At 46.1% G+C, this 20,477-nt stretch overlaps 1 protein-coding gene across 1 annotated transcript in view; it reads left to right on the top strand.

Moving 5' to 3' along the window:
• The first annotated feature begins 1,345 nt into the window (after window positions 1-1,345).
• Window positions 1,346-20,477, top strand: part of DYNAP (dynactin associated protein) — a 30,393-nt gene continuing 11,261 nt past the window's right edge. The window contains exons 1-5 of the mRNA XM_088453008.1: window positions 1,346-1,484; window positions 3,326-3,565; window positions 15,245-15,451; window positions 17,302-17,535; window positions 18,850-19,003. Coding sequence (XP_088309134.1) covers window positions 1,389-1,484; window positions 3,326-3,565; window positions 15,245-15,451; window positions 17,302-17,535; window positions 18,850-19,003 — 931 coding nt within the window. The 5' untranslated portion in view covers window positions 1,346-1,388. The remainder of the gene's footprint in view (window positions 1,485-3,325; window positions 3,566-15,244; window positions 15,452-17,301; window positions 17,536-18,849; window positions 19,004-20,477) is intronic.

Below are 20,477 nucleotides of genomic sequence, written 5' to 3' on the forward strand. Positions count from 1 at the left end.
TAAATTTGACCTTTAATTTTAAATCCAACTCCTGTTGTCCGTGTGTTTATGCTTAGATAAGTTTTAGTTGTGTTTAGTCGGTAAGGTATAGTGCGCATATCAATCACAGGGAGTTTAGCAGCATGGTGTTTTATATAAGGTTTATCCCCTCCAATTGTATATGAGGTGAGAGGTGGCAGGAGAGGAGGAGAAGTGAAGTAAGACCATTTTTGTGTCGACCTTTTGAGCCAGTCGACAATTTGTACCTGTCGACCTTCGTATATGTTGACCTTTTGTCCCTGTGGACCTACTGACTCTCTAACATCTGGGGGTAAATTTACTAAGATGGGAGTTCTATTAAGAAGTGATGATGTCCATAGCAACCAATCAGATTCCAGGTATTATTTTCTAGAAGGTGCTAGATAAATGAGAAGTAGAATCTGATTGGTTGCCAGGGGCATATCTATAATGGGTGCAGGGTGTGCGGGGCACACGGGCCCCTGGGTCCAGGGGGGGCCCTCACTGCACACTCTGCACCCATAGTATTATTTACCTCTCAAATGTCCCACGTTGGCGCGAGGGGTCCGGTGCTGTAAAAACTACTGGAGAATGGCCACCACGGCCATTTTCCCGTCGTTTGCGCATGCGCAGTACAGGGAAAATGGCCGACGCGGCATTTTCCTGGTGACCTGCGCATACTCTATAGACTCTGGGCGCACTCTAGTGCCCAGAGTCTATAACTCCAGCGCTGGCCGCGCACAGCTCAGTGCGCTGCCAGCCGCCAGACAGAGAGGAGGGGGCCTATGTCGGAGACTGCACACGGGCCCCCTCTTCTCTAGAAACGCCCCTGTTGGTTGCTATGGGCAACATCACTTCTTAACTAGAACTCCCATCTTAGTAAATGTACCCCCTGGTGTCTATCTAGACATTGTCAGCCTTTTTACTGTAGATCGATAGACCGGATCCCACTGTACATTTTGTGTAGTGTGTATGTGCTGTGTCCATTCTCTTCATTTACACAATTCTGTGTCTTGCTTTTAGTCTTCTTGTGAGAATATGTACAGTAATGTCATAAAAAGTAAAGAAAGTAGAGTTTGTTAGAGTTTTCCTGTTACTGGGTTATATTTCATGTCTCCTCAGCATGACTCACCCTGAGCTTATTGAGCAACAAACAGATGGATATAAATTTCCTCACACTTCTTTTAGAGAATATGCTGTATCGCCATTGGCTGTCTCAGACAGACCTGTATCACGTATAATAAACAAACACCACTTGTTTCCTTGTGAATAAAAACTATAAAAGGATTGTGCATAACACTAGTGGAATTCAGGCTACACACAGGCAGCCACTGAACACATTGTCTAAGAAACATTGGACCATTCTATAGAAGATCTGTCCACCATCCATAATGGAAAACCATGGGTTTGCGATGCAAGAAGATGGGCTGGGGGGTTCCTCCTCCAATAATAATCACAAAAAGCAAAACCACCCTGAATCCGGAAAGGTAAATGCTAATATATAATATATATATAAAGATCTGGCGTACATTTATTTAATTAATGTAATTACGTTATTGTGCACTATGGGGAAAGTTTGAGCTTGTCTTTACCAAACATGTTTCGAAATAAATATTTATCAATATTATTTTTGAAGAGCAGTTTTGTTATGATGGTTTATTTAATTTTTTTTTAAATGTCAAAAATATCTCTGTCGTTCCGAAAGATGGGCTGATATGTAATTTAAAACGCCCATGCTTTGTTACAGTATGTCATTATCAGTCAGTTTATAATTTTTCACTCCTTTCTTTTTATGCTTTTATAGTACATATTTTGTTTATTGGCCAAACTTAAGATCTTGGTAAATAGCTGAATAATGATGGAGCCTGTCAATGAATTAATTCAAAAGTGTGCTATAAAGACCATATAGTCCGGCTAAGTTTCCTATTTACTAAAGAATATTTGCGGTGCAGTATACCCAATGAAAATATTGATTTAAGAAGGGGGAGACCGCAGCGGATATCTCCAATATCTGCCGTGGCCTCTCCATCGCGGACCGCAAAGCAGCCCCCAATAGGTTCCAAGGAGGCTGCTGAGCTGTTAGATTTACCAAGCTACGGATTGCGCAGATGGCGTCGGCCTATGAGATATTGTGGCGCAGATTCTTTCCAAGGGGGATCTAATAAAATCTGCTTTGGACTTTATTATTTTTGTTGTTTTTACTGACGCATTGCTATTCCCGATACCTCCAGAGTGAAACTAATACCCCTTTTACACCAAAAACCCAGGTCCGACCTGGGTTTTTGGACATGGTTCCAACCCTGGTCAGACCCAGGTGAGACCCATTTACACTGCACCTTTGATCTGGGTTACTCCCAGGTCAGCCCTGTTCACACTGAACTCAGGTCTGCCCTGCTAAACCTGTGAGGTCATAAAAAGTGGGAGGTGAATGCTCCACAACCACTAATCCGCTCATTTTAGGTATGATCCAGGTCAGATAACCCGGGTTGCACCGTTTACACTGCACCATTACCTGGGTCCATCCTGGGTCCAACCCTGGTAGCTACCTGGGTTGGATTGCAGGGTTACTTGACCCAGGTTATTTTTCAGGGACCCTTTTACACTGAGCTGCGACCCAGGTAGACCCAGCAATAACCCAGGTTTTTGCTCTGGTGTAAAAAGGGTATAATAGAGTAATTCAATTTACTAAAGTGAGAGTTTTTAGAAGTGAGTTTTAAAAGTGATGTCGCCCATAGCAACCAATCAGATTCTACTTAACACTTAACTAGCACCTTCTAGAAGATAATAGCTAGAATCTGATTGGTTGCTATGGGCAACATCACTTTTAAAACTCACTTCTAAAAACTCTCACTTTAGTAAATTTACCCCTAAGGGTTATTTATCTTCAATGCTCAAAGGTCAAACTCTGCGGTCAAATTGTATTTGCATTTCCCATAGTTGACAAAATACGGTAACAAGTCTTCTTTAAATACTGTCTATAATTATGTTTTTAAATTGTACGCAATGCATTTTCCTGTAGCCTAGTCTTAGATCAACGTGCCCTTTAAATTTGAAGAATGTTGTAGACAAAAATCACATGCACAATAACATACATTTCTGTATGAAATTTATTTTATTCTGTTAAAACGGAGGAAAAAAAAAAGATAAACTGGAATACATTTGTGTAACGATAAAAATGTGATTATTTGCAAACAAAAGTTAAAATGTGCACAAAATGTAAACCAACCAAATAAACATTTGCATTGATTGTCTTGTAATAGATGAATCTGTATACTGGGCTTGTTCTTATCATCACAGGTAATAATGCATTAATCTCTCCTTCCTGCAGGATAAAAAACGTTCTTACTCTCTGATAAAAATCTTCCTGGTCTGCTTCATGGCTTGTCTCATAACCACAGCCATCGGGGTCCTGATTTTATCCTTGGTTTACGTGGGTCATTTTAATCAGAAAGACTCTAGCCAGGCAATGATCCCAGGCAGTGCGCCAGATAAAATGCCACCTCAGAACGGCAGCAATCAGAACGCTGAAAATCAATTTAGTTTTATGAATCACCTCAGCAAATCTAAGGTAAGGTTGGCAGGACTCAGATGTAGGCATGACATCTAATCATCGATTTGTATAGCCATTGATGCTTTTAGTGTGTGCATGTACAGAAGCATTCAGAGCTTTGTGCACATTAGCTGGGCTGCGGACAGTCTGCAGCCGCACAGAAGCAACCAGCCATCGAATGGGCATCGGAAAGCTGCATTCGATGGATGGCAACATGGAGTACTTCTATTAAATTGTGAACATCGATGGTTACTAACCATTGGCTTCCGATGTCCTTCCCTACTCAGAAGACAACCTGGGGATATCTGGAAATGATCTAGTTACTAGGACTAATTTAGAGTGAAGTCCTCATTAATTCTTTCCTTAATACTGGGGTATCTAACAATCACGGCCCCCAGAGAGAGGGAAACCAGGGTCCCACTGTACAATGTGTCGTTGTACGTGGGGGGCACGGTTACACGATTAACTGAGAATAACATTGAGTTCCCGAACCGCCCTCTTCTCTGTAAAAGTGGACGTCTCTGTGAGACTGCTCCACTCTCATGGAAGTTTGAGAGAGCTCCCCAAAAACTCTGGAGTCAACTGGACATTCCGGGAGAGAGGGCACGTATAGTACTGGCTCATGTCACATTGACGGTGAGTGAATCATGACTGTTGCAAGTTTGCAGCTTTTATTGTAGTGACAGTTTATCTCACTACAGTTGTCCGTATCACACTTCATTCGTTACAGGGCTCTGAGGAGCTTGGGAAGTGCTATTTTATAACCCAAACAGAACTGCCTTTGGCCTATGAACCATAGGCTTGATTCAGAGATTAACAGTACATTCATCCGATGATGATGTCGATGGTGAGCCCACCCTGCGTCGTCGCTCGCAGTGCTGGGATCGCAAATGCAGTGGTATCCGGACAATAAACAGTAAAAAGGTCAACAATGTCTAGATACATACAACATAAACAGTCAGTAGGTCGACAGGGACAAATGGTCGACATGGTCAAAATGTCGACACGAAAATGGTGGACACACAAATGGTTGACACTTTTTTTCACATTTTTTTAGGGTTAGGCACTTACCAGAGGGTTAGGCACCAGGAGGGAGGGTTAGGCACTTACTGGGGGTTAGGGTTAGGCACTAGAAGGGACGGTTATGGTCAGACGCCTACCCCGACGGTTAGTGTTAGGCACCAGGAGAGACACTTAGGGTTAGGTACCAAGGGGAGGGTTAGGGTTAGGGTGAAGATTAGGGCTAGAAAACAAACAAAACATGTGTCGACTATTTGTGTGTTGACCATTTTTGGGTCGAATTGTCGACCATTTGTACCTTGCAATCTTCTCCCATGTCGACATTTAGTGTGTCTACCTTTTATCCCTGTCGACCTTTTGTATATATACAATGCCAAATAATTGCTTGTTAAGGTGCATATCCACTACACAGCTAATGAACGACTGTACGATTACAACATCGTTATCGTACAATCATTCATTATACTGTGCAGTGGTTATTGTGCCAACAGTGAACGATATGTTGTTGAGTGCAGGCACCCTCCCTCATCCAGCCCGCCAAGAGCCGCGCCGGGCCCCAGTAAAAAGGGGGCATGGCCTAATCGCGGGAGGTGTGGTCATGCCCCCTTATGTTAAAAAAAAGTTTTGCAGCAGTGCTGCATGCTGGCGGGGGGGGGGCGCAGTGAGCCCCCTCAGCTCGGCGCATAACCAGTGGGGGGAACAATCAGCTTGAGCAGTCTCCCAGTGCAGCCCAGCACACAGCAGCGTGTGCTGGGCTGCTGTGATGTAAGGGGGGGGAGAGGAGTCGGACTCGGGCCCCTGCTGGGCCCCTCCAGCAAGCCCGGGCCTGGGTAATTAGTACCCGCTCCCCCCTCCCTCTCGGCGCCCCTGCCATCATCCCCGAACATGCACAACCTGTCGATATTGGCAGGTTGGGCAGTATGTTCGGGTGATGACAGATGACGATAATGACCAGTGGGAGCGCGCATCGCTGGTTGTTGCCAACATATTCACTACACGATTAATGAATGATAACAATGTTGTAATCGATCAATCGTCCGTTTATATCGTGTAGTGGTTATGCGCCTTATACTCAGTTGCTCATTAAAATTAAATTGGAGCTGGCCAATAATGATACATACCTGAGATACCTTGGAATATTAACCACAAACTACAGATGGGACTGCGCTTATTTATAGAGCCCAGTTGTGAGATGGCAGAAAATTAAGATAGCAGTCGGGTTTCCAAATAACATTAATTTAATCACAAATTAAAATATACATATATAACAATACACTTCAATAAATATTATTAGGAGTATTTATATTACTAAGATCACAATATGGATAAATCGATCTATGTACTTGCATTCAATATATTGGATAAACACAGTCCCGAAAAAAAAAACAGCTGATGGAACAATTAGATATTGCTGATAATTAGGTGGTGCATATTTATATGTGGAAAGTATCCCGTGCAGAAAGTTCTGTGGAAATCACAGATGCATAAACAGTTCCAAATAGGCAAAAGACGTAAGTATTTGTTTTATAAAGCTCTTGAAGTCACAAGCTATAGCCGCACGTGGTGTACCTGAACCACGGGGTTGCTCTGGGAGATAGCCTGACTCCAATCCAGCATTAAGTGTCCACCGGGGTCTTTTGTAAACACCTTGCGTTATCCTGAGCGCTCGCTGCGCTTCCTTACTAAAGTCCGTATTGGGGCGAAACCGGTCAGAGGACCCCCTGTTTACAGCACTTTTTGACCTGAGCTAAAGACCTTTTGTCCCTGTCGATCTGTTGTCCCTGGTATATATTGAAACATATAGTATGATCCAGCACAGGTTTATGTAACATCAAATAAATATATACAGTATACAATACCAAATAATTGCTTATAAGAGACTCACCAATAATCTGAATTACATGCTGTCCTATTCACAACCTATGCTCTCACTCTAGGTCAGGGATGGGGAACCACAGGCCAGGGGGCCATATAAGGTCCCCGGAATCATTTGGTCTGGCCCTCGAAGCTTAATTTTGCTAGCCTTATCTGGCTAGTGGTCCCTCTGATGCAGTGCCCTTTATATAGTGCACCCTGCAGCCAGAATCTATGCAGCAGTGCCACCTGGAGCATCCTTAGGAAGCTTCGGACGGTCACACCGCTGACCTTACAGTTCCCCGGAGCATTGCTGTAATCACCGGCGATTGTGGCCCCGCCCTCGTGTGACATCACACGGAGGGGTCGTGGCCTGCACCAGCCCCGCAAATAATATTTTATAAATCAAAATAGCCCTCAACAGAAAAAAGGTTCCCCACCCCTGCTCTAGGTATTAATTATACTCAATTGCTCATTAAGATTGCTGCCTGTACAAGTGATATATTACCTTTATTTGCATTAGTGAGATGGTTTTACAATTATTGCATTGGAAACCGTGACAAGATGTAGCAAACCTTTTCATAACATCGGCAAAGTTTAATTCAGCATTCACACTAGTACCTTATTTCTACCAACCCAGGTCAGACACCGTTTACACAGCACCATCGATCTGGGTTATTCCCGGGTCAGCCTTGTTCACACTGAACCCAGGTCTGCCCTGCTAACTTGTGAGGTCATAAAAAGAGGGAAGGTGACTGCTCCACAACCACCAATCAGCTAATTGTAGGCATGACCCAGGTCGGATAACCCTGGTTACGCTGTTTACACTGCACCATTACCCGGGTCCATCCTGGGTTCAACCCTGGTAGCTACCTGGGTTGGATTGCTGGGTCACTTGACCTGGGTTATTATTCAGGGACCCTTTTACACTGAGCTGCGACCCAGGTAGACCCAGCAATAACCCAGGTTATCGCGGCAGTGTAATACCTCTTTTCTACCAAAAACCCAGGTCCGACCTGGGTTTTTGGACATGGTTCCAACCCTGGTCAGACCCAGGTCAGACCCATTTACACTGCACCTTTGATCTGGGTTACTCCCAGGTCAGCCCTGTTCACACTGAACTCAGGTCTGCCCTGCTAAACCTGTGAGGTCATAAAAAGTGGGAGGTGAATGCTCCACAACCACCAATCAGCTCATTTTAGGCATGATCCAGGTCAGATAACCTGGGTTGCACCGTTTACACTGCACCATTACCTGGGTCCATCCTGGGTCCAACCCTGGTAGCTACCTGGGTTGGATTGCAGGGTCACTTGACCCAGGTTATTTTTCAGGGACCCTTTTACACTGAGCTGCGACCCGGGTAGACCCAGCAAAAACCCTCTGGTCTAAAAGGGGGATAGGTAGCAATGGAGAAGAATTCTTTAGTATAATCTCCTATAGCTGAGGTAGATAAATCACATAGGGGCCTATTCATCATACCGTAAAAATCGATGGAGGTAATTAGGTTTAGAACTCGCATGGAGTTTTACCTAATTACCAGAGGAATTCATCATTCCTTCTCCCCATAACTATCTATTCCAAAAAGCTGTCATTTTTGCGATGACAGCTTTTCGGGAAATAGATAGTTATCCCTGTCTGCTCTAACTTACCACAGCTGGAAACAGTGCTGCGCATGCGCTGTTACATTCGTAAACCCAGTGCATGCCCAGCACTACCTACAGCGGCGGTAAGTTTGTCTTGGCACCCTCAGCATTTCTTCAGCCTTGTGCCCTACCCTCAGATAGCTACACAAGCACTTTTACAGTGTCCCCAGTAGTGCCCTTTATAAAGTGCCGCCAGTAGTGGTCCCCCCCTATGCAGTGCCCCCAGTAGTGCTAGCAGTAGTGGTCCCCCTATGCAGTGCCCCCAGTAGTGATCCCCCCCCTATGCAGTGCCCCCAGTAGTGATCCCCCCCTATGCAGTGCCCCCAGTAGTGGTCCCCTCCTATGCAGTGCCTCCTGTAGTGCCCCCAGTGGTCATCTCCCTATGCAGTGCCCCTTATATAATGCCCCCAGTAGTAGTCCCCCTATGCAGTGCCCCTTACATAGTGCCCCCAGTAGTAATCCCCCCCTATGCAGTGCCCCCAGTAGTGGTCTCCCCGATGCAGTGACCCCAGTAGTGCCCCTTACATAGTGCCCCCAGTAGTAGTCCCCCCATGCAGTGCCCCCTGCAGTGGTCCCACCAATGCAGTGTCACCAGTAGTAATCCCCCCTAGCAGTGTCCCCAGTAGTGGTCCCTCTGATGCACTTCCCTTTATATGGTGCCCCCAGTAGTAGTCCCCCCCCCCCCAGCAGGTCCAGACAGACACACAGAAAATTAGAAAAACACCTTAATCCCCACTTTTGCGTCCGCTCCTCCGTCCTTCCGGGCCGGCCCGCTCTGCATTATGGGAGAGATGTCATGACGTCTCTCCCATCACCCACTGCAGGAGCTGGAAGATGGAGCTCATGAGGGAGCTCCAGCCTGGCTCCGGCAGTGGGCGCAGCAGCCAAATAGATTCTGTCTGACTCTCATCTGCTGCTAACACAAACACACCACCGCCGGCTGTTTGTTTGTTACTGTGTAGTGCGGAAGGCACTTATGTGTGGTCTGCACTACACTTCCAGCGGCGCCCTCCAGTGGCCGGCGCTCTAGGCAGCTGCCTAATGGTAGCGCCAGCCCTGGGTTTAAGGTAGAGATGAGCGGGTTCGGATTTACTCTGTTCTTTTCGCCTCTTTACAGCAAGTTCGGATTAGTTCGGATTTATTTTATTGGCTATCCAAAACACGTGATAGCCAATAGCCAATAAAATGCCGTTTTGAGATCCGAATAAATCTGAGTAAATCCGAACCCGCTCATCTCTAGTTTAAGGTAAGAAAATTTCTTAAAGACACTTTTTAATACCGCAGCACATTTATCAGCAAGTTCACCCTAATCACACCCTGATATTGACAATATTCCAAGGTATCTCAAGTATGTACCATTATCGTCCAGCTTCATTTTAAACACATAATAGGGATTAATAAACCTCATTAACTGATGATATATGAATCCTGTGACCTTTGTTATGAAACGGTTTGCTACATCTTGTCACAGATTCCAATGTAATAATTGTAAAACCATATCACTAATGCAAATAAATGTAATATATCACCTATACAGGCAGTAATCTTAATGAGCAGTTGAGTATAATTAATAACTATAGTGAGAGCATAGGTAGTGAATAGTACAGCACACAGAGGCGCGTCCTGCCTCTCTCCCCCCACTCTCTATGCTCTCCATGCGAGGATAAGCTTTACCTTGGAGCAATAGGAGAATCTACCCTGCACACTCTCATGCAGAGGCAGGCTGGGCCGGGGGGCAGGGTGCCATGTGCCCCCTGGGCTGCAGCGCCATGCGGGCCGTGGGCAGTCTGTGTCTCTGTGACGCAGCTGCCTGCACCGCACGTGTAGTGCTGACCGGACGGAGGGCCTGATTCAGACCCACTCGCGATCGCTATGCGCTCGCAAGCGGGTCGATGGTGGACCAGTGCACATGCGCACGACGGAGCGCATGGGCGAAACCCGGATAGCGATGGGCAAACCGTCGCTCCGGGTCTCGTACCAAAGGGGGCGTGCTGTCGATGTTGAGTGACAGCACGCCCCCTTTGGTGGGCGGGCCGGGGGAGTGGCTGCCCAAACGGAGGCGTTCTCTGTGAGAGCTGAAATCTCTCTGGGGCTTGCGGCAACGAGACCCTACCACAAGGGTCTTGTCGCAAGCCCGATGGTCGCGATGGTCAAGACCATCGCGACCACCTTCCTGGCCGCTCGCTATAGCTGTGGGTGGTCACCCTTCCTCCCAAGGGGGTCTATTTACTAAGCAGTGTTAGGAGACAGAGTGAAAAGTGATAAGTGATAAGGTACCAACCAATCAGCTCCCAACTGTCATCTCGCAGGCTGTGTTTGTAATATGACAGTTGGGAGCTGATTGGCTGGCACCTTATTACTTTCTTATCACTTTTCACTCTGTCTCCTAACACTGCTTAGTAAATAGACCCCCAAGTCCCGTAGTAACAGCAGGCAGCTCCCTCTCTCCCAAGTCCCGTAGTAACAGCAAGCGACCCCCCCTCCCTCCCAAGTCCCGTAGTAACAGCAGGCGACCCCCCCTCCCTCCCGAGTCGCGTAGTAGCAGCAGGCGGTGCCCTCCCTTCCGCTATAGCGGAGAACACGGGTGGCTACCTCTTAATCCCTGCAAGGCAGGGGCAACAGACTCCCTCCCAGCCCAGCTAACAACACGCTGGGCTGAGAAGGGAGGTCGCTGCCGGGCAGGGGTTCTAGAGGGGAGCCAGACTACATGTGCCGTGAATGAGAACACAAGGCGCATGCGCAAATTACAGAAAAATAAGGAAAACTTAATTCGTCAGCGCTGTTACAGAGAGAAAAAATAGCGCTGACAGGGTTTTTAACACTACCGCTCGCCGGGGAGCAGGTGGTTGTTCAATACCAGCCGAATAACGAAAAAAAAAGCGCAGAGAATGAAAAACTAAAAATATTACTCACCCTCAAACTCGTTTGTAAATGGAGCCCATGGTTTTACAATTATTGCATTGGAAACTGTGGCAAGGTAATGTAGCAATGGAGAATAATTCTTTAGTATAATCTCCTACAGCTGAGGTAGATCAATCTCATAGACATCTACTTGTCTCATATGGTTTAAAGTAAGAACATTTCTTAAAGACACTTTTTAATACAGCAGCACATTTATCAGTGAGTTCACCCTAATCTCACCCTGATATTGACAATGGGCCTGATTCAGAGCCGTTCGCTATTTGCGGTCGTTCGTTCAAAAACAAGGGGTGGCTATTCAAATGATCCGTTCGCAAATTGCAGTCTGTTCACACCTCTAAGTCTGAACGAGCGAGCAAAACATACGCTCGTTTATTTGTTAAAAATGCCCCCTGGCCGCTCGCACCATACGTCATGTCCGCTATTTATTAGATGAATCGAGTACATCGACCAGCGTATGAACTGCTCGCTATTCTTGTGGTTGGTTTTTGCTACCACAATTTTGCGAACAGTTCTGGCTTAAAAAAACCCAGTGACGTGGTCAATGACGCTGCTGTTTTAAATATGCACACCCATAAAACGCCCATTTTGACCTTTAAGCACGCCTGCGTTCGGATTTCCACTCCCCGTTTTCAAGCACCTTCCCCTGTTGCCACCCACATACGCCTCATCCTGTCACTCAAATTATCAGGCATTCGCTATTTTGCGAGCACATGAATTTCGGCCGCACTGACTGGTTCGCGCATGCGTATAACGATCCGTACGCATGCGCAGATGTGCGAACATCGCTCGGAACGAGCATACTGCCGCTAGCGAGTGGCTCTGAATGAGGGCCAATATTCCAAGGTATCTCAAGTATGTATCATTATTGTCCAGCTCCAATTTAAACACATAATCGGGATTAATAAACCTCATTAATACCCCTTTTACACCAGAGCTAAAATCCGGGTTATTGCAGGGTTAACTCGGGTAGCTCCTCGGTGTAATAGGGGCAAGGGTTGGATTCCCGGGTCGAGTGACCCAGCAATCCAACCCAGGTAACTTGCAGGATTTTACACGGGAACAACCCGTGAAACCCTGAAGTGTAAACGGGTACCCCGGCCATTCTGCCCGGTTCCCGTTTGCAGCATGGGTATTTCCGGGTTTCTCGGCGCTTAGAGATGAGGTAATCTCCAAGCGCCAGGAGGAGTGTTCCACTGCACCCGTGTGCAGTGTGAACGGCACCGATCCGGGAATAATCCTGATCAGTGCCGCAGTAGAAAAGGTCTGTCCTGGGTCTGACCCGTTTTAGAACTGTGGACTTGATTCAGAGTAGGGATGTGCAGGCTCGGATTAGTTCGGATATTCCTGCCAAATTCTGATTTTTCCCTCCAAAAATTGGGCCTCAGAAATAAGCAAAAACATCATCTTTCATGGACAAGCATCATCTTTCATAGACTTCTCTCCAGGAATGATGATGTTTGTCCATGAAAGATGACGTTTTGCCTCTTTCTTAGACCCGATTTTTGGCGGGAAATATCCGAAGTTGGCGGGAAAATCTGAACTAATCCGAGCCTGCACATCCCTAATTCAGACCCCCTCGCTAGGATGCATTAGCTCGTAGCCAGACGATTTTGCATTGTGCACATGCGTATGCATCGCAGTGCGCGTGCACGAACCAGTGCGAGAGATCGGGAAGCGTTCACTCGCTGTGCATAGACTGCCCAGCAGAGTGAGTGACAGGAGAAGCCGTTTGTGGGTGGTGACAGAGGCTGGCCATCAAAAACGGGTGGAGATGTGAACGCAGGCGTGCCTGAGCGTCACAACGCCGTTTCAGAGGCGTGCATAATTTAGAGACAGCGTCATAGTACAAGTCACCTGGCTGGATTTGACACTGAAGTGCTCGCAGTGCTTGCGGTAGAGTTTGGTTAGCCACATGCGCTGCGATCACATCCGATGGTACTCGATGGTACCGATGGTTGCATACACTTCCTGGAGATGACGTGCGCAAGTGGGTGCCTTAAGACAAGCTGCTGGGCGTCTGCATACACAATGCGATTGCATGCCAAGACATAGTTGCCGTGCTAATGCCTTGCCGTGCGATCGCCTGCCTTCCTAAATTTGCATACACATCGAGCGAGCAAACGCATCTAGCGAACAGGTCTGAATGAGGTCCTGTGTTCCAAATCTCGGGTCAGACCCAGGATTTAGGAGTAAAAGCAGTATAACTGATGATATATGGATCCTGTGACCTTTGTTAGGAAAGGCTTGCTACATCTTGTCACGATTTCCAATGCAATAATTGTAAAACCATATCACTAATGCAAGTAAATGTAATATATCACTTATACAAGCAGTAATCTTAATGAGCAATTGAGTATAATTAATGAAGACACGCAGAGGACAAGCCTCACAATGGCGCTTAGAGTGAATTATTAAACATCTCTCCACAGTCAATTTAGTGGAAATAAATTTCCTGCAAACAATTCTATGATAAGTAAATATGGTTGCAGCTACTACCGAACAGGGTGCTGAGCCCGATCTATAATCTCAACAGGAAAAATCAAAAATCAAAAAGGAGAGTGCTAACCAATTTAAATAAACACAGTAATGACAATAATATCAAACAAATAAAATGTGAAAATATATTAATAATATAAAACATTTTTACTAAATAATCAGCTGATCACAATTCCCATAAAAAACATAAATGACATACACATTAAACTGAACACAATATGAAACAATAAAAAAAGAATAATATGATCCTAATCATGGGTGCAGTTATACATATGTATTTAACACTAATCCATTGGTATAGGTTCTCCCAACCAATTAGAACAGATAAAAATGGAATATATTAAATACTACTGTATATTAATCAATCCTCAATTGGTATAAACAGCCTCAAAATCCTAGGGTCAGACACCTACCCCGACGGTTAGGGTTAGGCACCAGGAGGGAGGGCTAGGCACCAGGAGGTAGGGTTATGGTTAGGCACCAGGGGGAAGGTTGTGTAACATGATTTCACATTTCCGGACTGTTTAGCAGTGGCGTCCCTCCCCGCAGTGTCACCTGGTGCGGGCGGGGACGCTGTGCGCGCCACTGGAAAGGGGGCATGGCCACGTGGAAAGGAGGTGTAGTCACGCAGGTAGGGGGCGTGGCCTCATGGCCCGAACCCCCGTGGGTATTATTTAGGGGAGGGGGGGTGCAGGGGGTACCCGTGTGCAGTGTCGGCCGGCTGCCTCAGTGACAGGTGCTGAGTGCTGCGCTTAATGCTACAGGGCAGCACCCGGCTCCTGTCAGTGAGGGAGGGTCTGCACCTTGGTGTCACCAGGGTGTGGATCGCACCCCCTGCACCCACCTTGTGACGCCACTGCCCTTTAGCTCCATGCTAGTGATCTCATGTCTACAAGGTTTTACATTCATCAATGCAGATTGCGACAATCCATACCTATTACCCTGCACACACAATTTAATGAGATGTAGGAAAAAGGGGGCACAGGAAACAAGTGGTATTGCCCGTAGCAACCAGATTAAGGGGTCTATTTACTAAGCAGTGTTAGGAGACAGAGTGAAAAGTGATAAGGAAGTGATAAGGTGCCAGCCAATCAGCTCCCAACTGTCATATCACAGGCTGTGTTTGAAAAATGACAGTTGGGAGCTGATTGGTTGGCACCTTATCACAGACTTATCAGTTTTCACTCTGTCTCCTAACACTGCTTAGCAAATAGACCCCTAATTATCCTAGTACAGCTTAGATAATGAAAGCCACATTGTAGTCAGTTTCTATGAGTTACAGTACTTTTTCCATGTGACAAGATTTTCCCAGTTGTCCTCAATATCACCTGGAGATTATTGATGTTATAGTTACCACGTAACTAAACATAGAAAATATGTATTTTGCCTCCAACCAAGCAGTGTGTAGCATTAAATCTAACAGGGCAGCACTGATTGGCTGTCCCCAATAAATTTACAACCAATCATTGCAGACTTGGGGTTTATTTACTAAGCGGCGGCTTCCCAGTGTGTTTAAACCCTAAATATAAATAGGCAATGCTTTTAATACAGTAGCACGTGATTTGCTAGTAAAAACATAAACTTATACTGTCAATTTCTGCCTTAAACACTTTTGCAACCCTCCGCTTAGTAAATAAACATCCTAGAATCAAAATTTTTATTTTCTGTCTGTATGTTCTGCTCTATGAGCACAAAGCAACTGCCATTATAATGATGCAGGCCCAAATGATTAATATGCGCAATGTATTTTTTGTTTTTTAAGCTGTATCAGTTTGAAGGAGGAGCTATACAGTGGGCACGCTACAGGAACCAACCTAGTGATTATTTCAATGATGACGAGAAGCAGTTTGGTACCAGCATTAATAATCGTCAATCTAAAATGACCGTGGCCACTCTGCGTATTGTGAGCAAGGGGTTGAGAGTCCCGCATTGGCACTTCAATGCTAACGAGCATGGCTACCTGGTGCAGGTAAGTGTAGTATGGCAGGAAAGTAGCAGAGGGTGAGGGGGCGATCCTTAATTTCCCCAGTCATACTATCATTCTGGCAGCCAGTTAGACTGGTGTAGAGACCTATTTGTCTACAAATAAAGCTTTCACGTATTGAGTGAGACAAAATCCGCATCTGACGCTAACTTGTGTGAGTAAATGGGCGAATCTGTCCTTGCATGGACTAGTTTAGTGTTTGCCACATGTCACTTTGTCAGCCAGATTGTCCAGATGAGACACAAAGGGGTTATGTAAGAGGTTCTGAGATTAAGGAACCACCATGGTTCTGGCGAATTTGCTGCTAGATTTAAAGTGGCTGGTTTTGCCTTATAACTTATAGCCGCTTTAAATTTAGCGGCAAACTCGGCAAAATCCTGATAATATGACTGTGAGAGCTATGTACTAAGCCTTGGAGAGAAAAAAAAGTCCCAACAAATCAGCTCCTGTCAGCTTACAGGCTGTGTTTGACAGTTACGAGCTGATTGGTTGGTACTTTATCTCTCTTCACTTTATCTCTCTGCAAGTACATCTCCCCCTCTGACAGATGAAGGTGAAAATTTAAATTGAAAAGTGTAAGAACTTATTGAGCCGATTCAGAGTAGCAAGCAAGTTGGTCGCAATTACACGGAACTAAATGCATTTTTACGCCCGTCTCCTGAGTTGTGCTTGTTCATACAATCGGTTAAATCGTTGTCATCAATATCAGCGCGTTCTTGCATCAAACCTAAGCTTGGTGCAAAGGATGCATACCATACAGATCCCTGTATGGTATGCAGTCGGGAAACCGGCTGCCTTAATACCGACAGCCGGCTTCCCGGCTGCTTTATCCCGGCGTGGGATAAATGACCGGCGTCTATATCTAGACGCCTGTCATTTACCCGACACTGGGAGACCGGTGCCCGACAGCCCGATCGAAGGGATGCCGGGCGCCGCGAGCGGACAGCCGCTGGGGGGAGGGTTAGGTTTAGGGCACCCGGGGGGGGACTTAGGTTTAGGCACCCCCCGGGAGGGTTAGGTTAGGGGACGGGGGGGTTAGGTTTAGGCACCCCCGGAAGGGACTTAGGGTTAGGCACCCCACCACAGGACTTAGGTTTAGGCAGCGGGGAAGGGGGGGTTAGGGTTAGGCACTTACAGGGGGGATTAGGGTTAGGCACTTAGAGAGGGGATTAGGGTTATGGAATTGGGGGGGAGGTTAGGGTTAGGCACCCCTAAGGAGGGTTAGGTTAGTTTATACTTACCTTAGGGACGATCGGGATTTCCAGCGCTGTCGTGCTTCCGCTGCCGGGCTCTGCTGATCTGTTGGGCTGCCGCTGCCGGGAATCGAACTGCCGGCCATGCAGCAGCTGGGATTCCATACCGATTCCCTCTGTATACACAGAACTCAGTATAGCCACCATTCAGCCTGCATGCTCTTGACATGCTTTCATTAAACTTTGTCTACGTGCAATTGCCCCCTTACCAACCAGTTACACCCATTCAGCTGCCAGGGGAGATTCCGCTGGGATACCTACAACTCGGAATAGCGCCTGTATGTGAACGCACAGCTAAAGAGCCTTTGCAGTGCTAAAAATCTTAAGATCCGTCAGCACAATGGACCTGGGTGCAACTATGCAGCAGCCCCGTTACCTCTGACAGCCATGCCCTAAGCCCAGTAGAATGAGGGAGGTGGTGGTGCTGCTGCTTGTGACCTGATTGCACAGCTGTAGGTCTCGGTGTAGCTCTACAGTGTTCTAAAGTGCGCAATGGTAATATTAGATTTATTAACATTTTTAACAAAAACCTGTTGGGAGACATTTGTAGGGCTTCTGTAACTCCAATATTTGTTTTGCCAGGGCAAGGCGTGGGTTGGGATAGTTGATGACGGGGCCAACATTGTCACCACATACAACATTACTGCTGGCCAGCTCACCTTCTTCCCAAAGAACACCCTACATTGGTTGAAGAACGTGGGCGATGAAGACTGCCTTTTCGTTCTGTTCTTTACCACTCACGAACAGCTGAAAACTCTTGATGTTGATGACGCGTTTTACCTAACGCCGGAGGACATTGATGCAAGGTCATTGAAGGTCAGTAGTAAACATAAGACGTATATGAGGAGAACTCTAGTTTTGTGACCTTTATCTACCTGGTGGATTTATTTATTTAGAGCAGGTTTAAGTGCATCATATATATTTAATATTCAGGGGTCTATTTACTAAGCAGTGTTAGGAGACAGAGTGAAAAGTGATAAGAAAGTGTTAAGGTGGCAGCCAATCAGCTCCCAACTGTCATCTCACAGGCTGTGTTTGAAAAATGACAGTTGGGAGCTGATTGGCTGGCACCTTATCACTTTCTTATCACTTTTCACTCTGTCTCCTAACACTGCTTAGTAAATAGACCCCTCAATCAATTACATGCATGTTGTTAATATAGATAAAAAATACAATTGTTATATTTGTACGTAATACAAATAAGTTTATGTCAATATTTTTTTTGCTGTCGTTGTTGTCCTGAAATAGCTCAAGCTGCACTACCACCGTGGCAAAGAGCGGAGCATTATAGCACCATCACCTACCTGGAGCCTTGGGGTCTACGCCATATAGCAGCTTTCCTCTAGGCTCCATGTTAGGCATGGCCATCGGCAACTGATGGTTTACAACTATCAATATTCCCAGTCCCAGGCCGTAGCTCTTGTCATTTTATGCTGGGATTGTGATGGCCGCCACCAGTGCATGCTTCACCACATTGCGAAACACCGGTTCATCAGCCGCGCTCCTTTATTGCAAAAAAAACCTCTGACTTCTGCGCACGGCACGACGGCAGCATTGATGGGCTTAATGATTGATTGGTTTACAAATGATAGTCACATGCTATCGCAAGGCATGTTGGAATGGCAGCAACGCCGCCTTATTTCGATGGCGCCCATCCAATAGCCATTCTTACACCACGGTTTGTTTCTCATCCCTGGCTGGAAACTGGTGCCTTGTGATGTTTTGAAGGGAGTTTGAGTGAGAAGACCCGATGTGAAGCTGCTACCGTGGATATTACATCTTCTCATTGGTCCTCCCACTCACAATACCATTCTGCAGTCGCTTTAACGTGGTGGATAAAACTGTTTGAGGCTTTAGGTGGCGATGTAGCATTAAAGTATAAATCCAGCTTTACATACTTATTTCCAGTTCTATAAAGAAAATAGACCCATTGGTAGATACACTCCTAGCAGACTGCACCTAACATTTGTCTCCTGCACGGTTTCCATCTTTAAGAGGCCTGAACTATACAATTCCATGCATCAGACTAGCTGCCCCCGTTATCCAACATTATCAGTGTTAGTAGGGATGAACTGGCTAGAACTTGCATTTTGATCACCTGTTTCTTTTCCCTGTTTTTGTCCCATTCAGCCAGTAGGTGGCGTAGACTTCATCAGAACCTTTGTGAATCCAAAAGAAGACCAAGCTATAAACCTCCCCAAAAACCTGGCGGACCTAATCCAAAATGTCGACTATGTTCAGTCCAACGACTCGGACGTCTGGAAGTATTTTCACGACTTGATAGGTGCTTATCTCTTTCTGTTTTAATTATTACATACATATTGATAACTGTTACTGCTTATTAAGAATTTCAGTCCTATCCCCCCCGTTTCCTCCATCCTGTTCGGGGCAGCATTGTCCTGATCAGGCCGTCAGTTGGGTAAGTATGCCATAGCAGAGAACCAGTGAGCGGGTGTTCAGGGGAGGAGAAACTCTTGGGCCACGCCCCCTTTTCATGAACACTCCGCCCCCGCTCTTTTCTTGAGTCTCTAATGGTAAATGTTGGGCGGTATGTATCAGTCTGTGCCCAGATTCTTTCTTTAGACAACATTTATAATAGTGACATGTGCAGGTAAAAGAGTCATTTACAAATGAAAAAGGCATGAAAGGCTATTAGTGGGCTGTGGGTCTGATTCACAGTTAGATGGAGTTTGGAGAATTTTAGTATTTTTATGTTCTGCGATTTATTTGCAGTAAAAGTGAAACGATGACTTTAGAGTGTTGTATATTGTATGGTGTGGGAGGTGCCACATCACCGTGCAAGGGCGCAGAAGTCCAGTTTAGTGGCAGAACAGACGGCCATGCACAGGGGTGAGGTTCCAGCAACACAAAATCTTTCCACTTTGACTTCACCAGTTGCGCACAACGCTGTACCGCACTGTGGGCCAGATTCAGCAATGGTTGGTAATGCAGCCGGGGTCCCAACCGCTCTCGCAATAGCCATTGCGGGGGTGGGGTATGAGGGATAGACAGTAATTAGTTAGACAATGTCTAGATAGACACCAGATGTTAGACAGTAAACAGTTAGACAGGGACAAAAGTCAAACACTAAAGTTAGACATGTAAAGAGGTCGACAGGTACAAATGGTCGACAGGGTCAAAAGTTTGACATGAAAATGGTCGACACAAAAATGGTGGACATTTTTTTTTAGCCCTAATCTTCACCCTAACCCTCCTCTTGGTGCCTAACCCCTACCCTCCCTTCTGGTGCCTAACCCTAACCATGGGGGTAAGTGCCTAAGCCTCTAGTAAGTCCCTAACCCTAACTGTTTTCTTTTACAAAAATGTGTCGACCATTTTTGTGTCGACCATTTCCACGTGAAACTTATGACCCTGTCAACCTTTTGTCCCTGTGTAACTAATCACTGTCTAACATCTGGTGTCTATCTAGACATTGTCTCTAACTAATTACCGTCTATCTATAGTCGGGAACCCACATTGCGGGAATATGCAAATTCTAATCACAGCTCTCTTTTTGTGCGGGACGGTGTGCGATGGAGTTTATGAGCGGTGAGACGAAAACGTTTAGGCTGCGTGGTCTGTGCATTTGTGATAGGGATTGTAAACACTCCAACATCAATGCACCATCGGAATTTGCTGTAGCCTAATGCTGCCTATCCACTAGCAGACCTCAAAACGACTGTACGATTATGACATTGTAATCGTGCAGTCGTTTGTCATTCTGTGCTGTACCTACACTGAACGAGCAGTCGGTCAGT

This window comes from Taudactylus pleione, unplaced genomic scaffold (genome assembly GCF_031769625.1).
Source record: "Taudactylus pleione unplaced genomic scaffold, aTauple2 ptg000562l, whole genome shotgun sequence".
NCBI lineage: Eukaryota > Metazoa > Chordata > Amphibia > Anura > Myobatrachidae > Taudactylus > Taudactylus pleione.